Source organism: Impatiens glandulifera, chromosome 7 (assembly GCF_907164915.1).
Source record: "Impatiens glandulifera chromosome 7, dImpGla2.1, whole genome shotgun sequence".
NCBI lineage: Eukaryota > Viridiplantae > Streptophyta > Magnoliopsida > Ericales > Balsaminaceae > Impatiens > Impatiens glandulifera.
The window spans coordinates 46,825,846-46,834,845 of NC_061868.1; the positions used below are offsets into that span (position 1 = coordinate 46,825,846).

The 9,000-nt window shown below is 33.0% G+C and overlaps 2 protein-coding genes across 2 annotated transcripts; one reads left to right on the forward strand and one right to left on the reverse strand.

Annotated features, from left to right (window-relative positions):
* The first annotated feature begins 2,835 nt into the window (after positions 1-2,835).
* On the forward strand, positions 2,836-3,515 carry LOC124946006 (17.9 kDa class II heat shock protein-like). Its single transcript, XM_047486554.1, has one exon. The coding sequence runs from the start codon at positions 2,916-2,918 to the stop codon at positions 3,411-3,413; it is 498 nt and encodes a 165-aa protein (XP_047342510.1). The 5' UTR covers positions 2,836-2,915; the 3' UTR covers positions 3,414-3,515.
* LOC124946001 (25S rRNA (cytosine-C(5))-methyltransferase NSUN5) lies at positions 3,488-9,000 on the reverse strand. Its single transcript, XM_047486549.1, has 13 exons — positions 8,660-9,000; positions 8,422-8,480; positions 8,227-8,277; positions 7,441-7,576; positions 7,127-7,212; positions 6,136-6,234; positions 5,962-6,015; positions 5,728-5,872; positions 5,465-5,526; positions 4,450-4,537; positions 4,223-4,303; positions 3,957-4,118; positions 3,488-3,864 (listed from the first exon to the last, which is right to left on the reverse strand). Exons 1-13 carry the CDS (start codon positions 8,934-8,936, stop codon positions 3,626-3,628), a joined length of 1,539 nt encoding a protein of 512 aa, XP_047342505.1. The 5' UTR covers positions 8,937-9,000; the 3' UTR covers positions 3,488-3,625.

Consider the following 9,000-nt stretch of genomic DNA (forward strand, 5'->3'; position numbering starts at 1 on the left):
TCCTAATTATTATTATCTAAAAACATTTTTTTTACTCTTTCCTAACCTTTATGTTAATCCACCTATGGTGTTTCACTTACACCATCTTCACACATATAGGTTGACTTTACATTCTATAAAATAAATAATAATTTTTTATTTTAATGTAAAGTGAAGCACCAAATCTAGTACAGCAGTACATGTTAACCTTCCACACTCAGTTAGTTTCTCGCGATGTCAAGATGTCAATTAAAACAGGAAGAATGCCAATTTTATCGAACATCCAATCCCGTTAAGTTTTTCATGATTAATATGTCATTTTTTAAAAATTAATATATATTATAATTTATTTTTATTCACTTAATTATATTATAATAAAATTTAATTTACATTTTTAAAAACATTAATTAAATAAATTATACATTTTGATCTCAAGCATTAATAATAATTCACTCTTTTTAATTAATATATTTTTAACATTTATTTTTATAAATATTAAAAATATATTAATTAAAAAAAAATGAATTAGTATTAGTGTTTCTCAAAATGCTTTGATTATTTGGTTAATGTCTCTGAAATATAAAATTTTATTATTTAGAAATTATGAATAAAAATAAAAATAAAAATAAAATATATAAAAAATGACATATCAATGACATGTGTCAATCATTTAACGAAAAACATAATGGACTTGGATGTTTTTGTTAACTAGTGATATAGATGAATTAAGTTTAACTAAAGGGATATAAATAATGAACAAAATTTAGTTTAATGATATAAGTGAATATTCCGTTATAGTTCGGTGATAAAATTGACATTATTCCCCTTAGGTGGGATTTTAATCGAGCAAATCAAAATAAGTGATTGATCATTATATTGTCTCAATTTCTCCTTCCTATAACTTCTCACTTTACTCTCAAATCTTCAGCTATTAAAAATATATCTCTATTTTATATTTGTTTAAATACTGGTGAACCCGGCTAAATAGACTGAACTTATTTGAACCAAACCAACTTCTACTTGGTGGCTAAATAGACTGAACTTATTTGAACCAAACCAACTTGCTTGGTGGAAATTTCAATAGCTGACTATAGGAGTGGACAAATCTATCAATCGGATCCGATATTCGCCTCTAACCCGGTATTCGATCACTATCAAATCCGAAAACATCGGAATCAGATCGGTCAGCTGGATACCCGTCGATCCAATTTTTTTTATATTTCTAATTTTTTGTTTGATAATTAATTATTTAATAATATTTTTGTTTCGGTAAACAAATAATTATTTTAATTAACGGTAAATATCGGATATCCGATCCATCATATTCAAATTTTTTCGAATCTAATTTTTGTCTACCCATAACTGACTAGCCAACAAAATAATGGGAGAGCTTGGGAATCATTTGAGTGTTTGGGCTTGTGACTTAAGTCCACAGATTCTCCTCACTATTTCTATGGGTTAAAGCATGGAGTCTAAAAATCATGGTTAGGGGTTACTGAACTTACTGATGAAGAAATAATTAAATTTAATCTGCTTTATTCTATTTATAATAAATCCTAATTATATTTATTCAATTAATAAATTAAAATTCAAACCATCACAGATTAATAAATTTTATTAAATTAAATCTAATTTAAATAATCTAATTTAACAATTTTTTTTATCTCATTACTTAATATTTTTACTTTTAGATTCCTTTTATTTTGTTAATTTAATTTTCAGTACACCTTTTATTATAATTCATTCATGAACTTATTTTATAAACCATTTAATTTTAAAATAAAAAGATATTATTAAATTTAAATTTTGTAATAATTATTTTTGTAACTATAAGTATATCTGATATGTCCATTAGCAATTTTAAATTTGCTTTTGTTAAAAAAGTCTCTAATTTGTGAAGTAAATTTTTAAATCAAATTTTTTTAATTGATTAAATAGAAATTTGATGGTTAATTTAAAATTTTAAAATAAAAATTGTAGCTTAGTGATGAGAAAAAAAAATAGAGAAAAACAATATATTTTGGTGAAATACAGTAATAGTAAAACAAAATTTTGAAAAATATAATTTTGATTTGTATCTATTTGAAATTCAGAATTATCCATTAAATGTCCGGGCCCAAATAATAAGTAGCTATCAGCACTTTACAATAATAGGATTGTTAGAAAAATAAATAATAATAAATTCAGTTATGTGGAAAATTTGATGACCCTCGTAAGAGTAAACGAGTCTTTTTTACGAAATTGCCCTGTTCAGGCATTTGCGGGATGTAATATTTTTGTTTTTGAAAATTTTTTGTTTGAAATTTCTTTTTAAAAAATTTTGCATATCGCGATTTTCGATTGCGTCTCGCTAATGTTCGGTTCGCGACAAAGACAATTTCATTAAAAAAATTATGAAGTGGTCACCAACCCATTTAAATTTAACATTATAAAGTGGTTGGCTAATTTTAATCCGGTCATATTTATCGAATTTCCCCAAATTAATATCCATTTGTTATTTGTACATTATTATTGATTTAGTTTGTAGGTATATATATTTTTTACCAAATTAATTTATATTTTAATTCTTTAACCCTGCCCTGTCCCATTGCTAGACTAAAAACAACAAACAATTAAATAAAAATGAAAAAGGATTTTAAAAATCTAAATTACACAACTGTTTTTATTTTTAGTTAAATGAAAATGAACTAAAAATTAACTTCAAAAACATTAAAAAAAAAAAAAAAAACAGAAAGTGAAGATCGAGAAGGATGTAGAAGGTAAAGAAGTGTGAAGAATCTCCTAGAATTATCATATCTCTCTCCCCCTTCTTCTTCAGTTGTCTAGAATCTTCATAACTCCCAATTATATATATAACACTAATGGCGCGCCTTCGATTCCCAACATCAACAAACGCAATCAATCAATAGAAGAAGAAGAAGAAAGAGATCACAAAAATGGATTTGAGAATGGTAGGCTTCGATTCTCCACTCTTCCACGCTCTCCAACACCTCGTCGACGCTTCCGACGAACCACTATCCGCCGCCGGCGACAACAACAACCACAACAAGTCCTCCGGTCCAACACGAACCTATGTTCGCGACGCCAAGGCAATGGCATCCACCCCTGCCGACGTTAAAGAATACCCAAACTCCTACGTCTTCATTATCGACATGCCCGGTCTCAAATCCGGCGACATCCAAGTCCAGGTAGAAGACGACAATGTCCTTCTCATCAGCGGTGAAAGGAAAAGAGAAGAAGAAAAAGACGGCGCTAAATATGTCAGGATGGAGAGAAGGGTTGGCAAATTCATGAGGAAGTTTGTCCTGCCGGAAAATGCTGACACAGACGGAATCACTGCCGTCTGTCACGACGGTGTGCTCACCGTCACGGTGAAGAAACTTCCACCGCCGGTTCCCAAAAAACCCAAAACCATCCAAGTCAATGTTGCTTAATCTTTTCAGGCTTTCAGAATGGAGAGAAGGGTTGGTTTTCGAATGTTTTCACTGTTGTTGTACTATTTTGCGTGTTATGCAATAAATCAGTTTTTCTTTAAATGGGTTTTTGTTTCTGAATCATAATTTCAAATTATCCAAATAACAGTTTCCAACTAGTTTTACATAAATAAATAAGATCCATAAATAACAAGAAAAAGAGCTAGTACCTCTTATCTGTTGCTTCTTCTTCTTCTGGAGATCCAAAATTGAGGATAAACCAAAGTTTTAGGCAGTTGAACAAATGGGCAATGAAATCTTCCAATGCGAGAAGGCTTATTATAATTCACAGTTGAGGACTTGTCTTCTTTGTCTTCTTCGGTTGTGATATTACTATAGCCTTCCCTAACAAAAAGAGCAACGAAAAACCCTTCCTTATCCTCAACTGGGTCAATTCGAAGAAGGTGTTCAGCTGAAAACAAAGACATGAAATTAGATTCTTTTATATATGTCATATTTCAAGAATTTTGAAAGTTAGGTAGGACAGACTATTAATTAACTTACATCCTTCAACAACTGGAAGTCCACGGCGAGGCCATTGAGGAAAGACAGTTGCTAATTGGAAACCATGAGAAACAGCTAGAGGTAAAAGGGATGAAATAACATCTTCATTCTCAATTTGATGAATGGAGCATGTGCTGTAAACCACTCTCTCAGCACCAGGAACTGCAAAATATTGGGCAGTTATCATCAGCTTTCTATTCGGAGAGTTAAGTATATAGATGACTTAGAAATTTTGAATTCTTGTGTAAATCAGATGACCGACTTACAAGATAATGCATGTGCAAGAACCTTTTTCTGGAAAGATTGGAGTTTTCTCACCCGATCAATATCATCTGCATCCATTTTACCTGTATTGTTACAAGTTGTAAACTAATTAAATTTTGTACAAGGAGAACACCTATTCTTTGAGACCCATATCAAATGATCTTGTAAAAGTTTCTCAAAATAATTGACACTTTCTTAATAAGATCATTACAAGAAGCTAAAGTGTCACCTGAATTATATGATGGTAGTAGATGGTCCAATCTCACATTAGTAGTCCCCGATCCAGAGCATGAAGGATCAACTAGAATAGCACGGATCTACACAAAAATGTATAGATAAATGTAAATTAACATGGATTTCATGATAAATACTCGTCATGTGCATATCAGAATATTCATTTGAGAGGCAAAAAGGGTATTATCCATTTTAAATGAGATCTATAAATATTTAAGTTAGAAAATCTCACAATAAGTAACCAACAGCTTTCTGGATTTTCAAGTTGTCACAATAAGGGATTTGTGTCCAACTAAAAACTCAAAAGTAAAGCATTCAATCAAAAGATGAATCATGTCATGATGTTTATCTGTTAAGTGGGAGTGAATAAACAAACATGAATTGAAGAATAAGGAAAGACGATTTTTTTCTCGGAATAGCAAATAAGTGTTGCCCATGAGAACACTAACTAGTCAATTTAACTGGACTCAAGTTGCTTCATGAAGTCTATAGCAACAGATAATTTCATTGCAGGGAAAACTCTACAATTATCAATCTCAATTTTGCATGGACTTTAGAACATTACAAGTGTGAGCCAAAGGTAAAACTGTCTATATATTGGCCCTCCACTTTTTCCTAAATAGGCTGCAAAATTATTTTTTCTTTTCCTAGATATAACATGTAGTCTTGAAAGCTATTTTTTTTTTGTAATTTAGGAAGTTAGCTCGACTCTCTAATCATGGCTCCCCACTTCAACTTAGGCGTTCTTTAGTAGAATCGAACCTAAAACCTTTGTTCTCTTGGTAAGTTTCTCCACTTGAGCTATTCTAGTGAGTTAGTCTTGAAATCATTTTAATTGAATACCTTAGAGAATATTTGGCCTCACTAAATTTTGTGCAGAGCTCTAATAAAAAAGTGAATAAATCTCATAACAAAAGCCATTCCCAGGTCAGCCATTTATATTGCATAAATTTTACATGATTGTGGTGTTTTCTAGAAACTTAGGCAATCATTAATAGAAGATCATATACCTTTGCATGTACAGGATCATCTGGATTCAAGCTCAAGAAATCTGTGTGCATAACATCCACATCTATTAACAAGGTTAAGTTAAGATGCTAATGATCCAAGTGGTATGTTCCATGTACCAAAAGTAGTGTAACAGATCATAAGCCAGAAAATACACTTTAAGAGGTTATTTTAACAAATGTGAAGTTAATATAGTTTTACACATGCATCTATTAAGCAAACGACAAGAGAATAAGATACGCAGGAATAACTTCAGAAAGGATACTTGTGGCACCAGCTAATGCAACAGTGTTCCTTAACAGCTCAACTCTTTCCTTGTTACGTTCACAAGCTATAATTTTCCCCTTTCCTTTCATTATTGCAGCAAGGTATACTGTTTTATTCCCTGGAGCAGCACATGCATCAAGTACCTTACAGTTCATCAAAGAATTGGTTTAAATTATGACAAAAACAAGCTAGTCAAGTCTTATAAGTAAGAAATAACACTAGCTAATCTAACCTCCCATCCTGGCTCAGGTTGAAGGGCTGCAGCAGAGATGCAACTTGCTTTTCCCTTGCAATAGTGTCAATTTATAGATCATCAAATAAGAGAAAAAGAAACACACAAGAAATTAAGCTGGCTCTACCAATCTGTGGCCTAAACCAGGTCTAGAGTATAATTGTAGGAACGTACTTGTAGAAAGATACTGCCATTAGTCACCAAAGGATGATCATGCAAATCAGCACCAGGAGGCAATACTAACAAGTCCTCAATCATGTCATCCTTATGAACCTGTGAATGAGCCAAAATATAACAGTCACAATCTTCACTAAAACCCATGCTATGGATAACAAGAGTCGGTTTCTTTTAGTCCTTTCTTCCTCAGTAGCTCAATAGTAGAGTGGTCGTCTGTTTGGTCGTGTCAACTTAAAAAAATAGTGGCATTATAATTATCCTGAACTTTTTTCTATATGTAAACACGGTTACTTTCTCATCACACTTCCTTCTCATATAGAGAATATATTATTTCAACTAAGTATGAGTTGGAGAAGAAAATTTGGTCATCCAAATAATTGAAGACTACCAATGTATAAATCTTATTATTTTTAAGAGCATAAAACTTTTTTGAACGATGAGAAAACAAGTTTAAAAGGTTGAGAAACCAAAAAAAAAGACATGGACGAGGAACAAGAGTACTAAAGTTGCCTATTTTAGGGTGCTAGGGTGGTGATAATAATGGAAAATGGTATATGTGCCGCATAAGATTGGACCTACTGATTACTTAGGCTCCAGACAAACCAATTGGTCTCGCTAACTCTCAGCTTGAGCCAAGCCAGAGGGAACACCCTAGACTTTGTGAATATTTTTAACTTTTGAGAGAGTCTGTTATCTTATCTTATGTCGCGATGAAGCCATACTTGATTTGCTAATTTTATCCCTTGAATTCATGACTACACATTGTTAATTATTAGTCCAATTTATATCATAGTCAGCGACTTTCAGGTATCCTATGGTTTGAATGAAATTTATTTTCATAAAAAACTTAAGCTAAGACATACTGATAAAAATTAAGTGAGGAGAGCAACTGGTACATAGACTCTAGTTTGACAATATGATCATTGGATTCTTAAAATGACTTCGCACATAGTATTACAAAGGAATAACTTTGAAGATTCCAAATTACCGTATGTAGCTTTCCTAATTCATGGATGACTGTCTTCACATCTGACTTTAGAGTATTTACACGAACATATCGAGGTTTCTGGATATCTGCATAGAATCAGCAACCAAGGATAAGCTACGATTTTTGCAGCATTAATCTGACACAGCAAGTTATCAGTATATGCTTGAAAAATTACAAAAACTCATTACAAATAAAGCTTAAATATGACTTATGAAACGCATACAAGTGTAGCGAAACAAGGAAATAAAAACACAAAAATCCTGCACTGGAAATTGTTATAGAATTTAAGGGCAATGCAAAGTATGTGTACGAACCAGAAGTTTCAGAAATCTCCATCAGCTGTTTGACATTTTTTACCCCCTTCCTCTTTAATAGCTGAGCTAAAGCTAACTGTAACGCATCTTTGCGGAGGATGAGAAACTTTTCCGCATCACCCATGAATGACTCTGCCTATGAGAGCTTTGTGTCAATGAAATACAAGGAGAATAATATAAAATACTAGCTACTCAAGATGAAGGAAATATCTATAACAATATTAGGGGAATAGAAGGGTAGTAGAAGGAGCTAGGATGTTCCTATAAAACTATACTAGGCTACTTCCAAGAAGTTGAAATGAGGCATCTTATTTCGGATAAAGTCTTTAGGACTATAAAGTAAAAGGAGAGTGAAAAAACACGTACATACATACATTAGCAATACAAAATTGGCAGGACTTAATATTATATCAAAACCATCAGCCAAGTACAAGAAATGCCATTTTGCCCATCAGTAGCAAGACTTTTTTCTATTAATTAAGCATTTATGGGTTCTCTGATTTCTAAGCTTACGCTTCCTGGCTGATGAAATGAAGTATACTATCATAACTAATTCAAGATATATGTTGCCTCTTTTTGTGTTAAATAATTGTGATCAAACTGTTTCACTAAAAATAATATTTCCATGTCCCCCTCACTGCCCTCCTACATGAAAAATAAAATAATGTGATCGTGACCTTGGAACCTCTTAGTATCGGGGAGCCATAAACACTAGTTTATAGAAACTTTCTTGATGAAGACTCAAATGTAAATCTAATAATGTACATAAAGGGAAAGATAAACAACCTGTCCAAAGAGAATATCATAGGTGATAATGCACATCAATTCCCATTGTCTCTGCAACCAAAAACAACATATAGCTTTGATCAACTGGCAGAGTCATCTATGGTCTGAAGTACATCTACTATGTAAGGGAGGAAGAACAAAAATTCCTTTCATGGTAAGTGCCTTTAAAGGGAGCGGATCATAAACATTCTTTACCTTCCACTTGCTGTTCAGTATATTGGGGGTTTCCAACACTTCCTTAATAAAAGAAAAATCTGCAAAAACATAATCAATGGGATATCATTAGCAAAACCTCACAAAGGATATAAGGAAACATGTAGCGAATTTCATATGGTTGGCTAATTAGAGACTTGAAACATCTCGAAACACAAATTGATTAGGATATTTTGAACAGGGAAAATCATATAATAGAAGAAAGAGTGGTCAAGGTTACGTTTCAGAGTCTGGCAAACGAGAGCAAGCGTTCCTCTTTTGTTCCGCACTGATGGACTATAAACAAGCGACTTGATAGAAGCGACTGCTTGCCGGCGAGCGTCGCCTTGTAGAACGGTTCGAAGCACATTCGCGGCTTCCCTCCTAGCAAAATATGCGGACCGACTTGCATTTTCTTGCCGCCGGTTGGTCGCCGGTTTTCCATCCGCCGTCTTTCCAGTCGCCGGCTTTCCGGTCGCCGGTTTGGTAGCAACAACAGAGGTCTTCAAACGGCGCATGAGTATAAACTGAGTACGCAATGGAGGAGGCGGGAGCTCGATTTTAACAAAGAAAACGGTAGGG

Bases quoted from the DNA above. Each gene is read 5' to 3' on its own strand.
- LOC124946001 (XM_047486549.1), bottom strand. From the start codon at position 8,936: ATGCGCCGTTTGAAGACCTCTGTTGTTGCTACCAAACCGGCGACCGGA. The intron at 7,577-8,226 runs GTTGTTTATCTT...AAGCTCTCATAG, and splicing joins ATGATATTCTCTTTGGACAG to GCAGAGTCATTCATGGGTGA. The intron at 6,016-6,135 runs GTACGTTCCTAC...CACTATTGCAAG, and splicing joins ATGGCAGTATCTTTCTACAA to GGAAAAGCAAGTTGCATCTC.
- LOC124946006 (XM_047486554.1), top strand. From the start codon at position 2,916: ATGGATTTGAGAATGGTAGGCTTCGATTCTCCACTCTTCCACGCTCTC.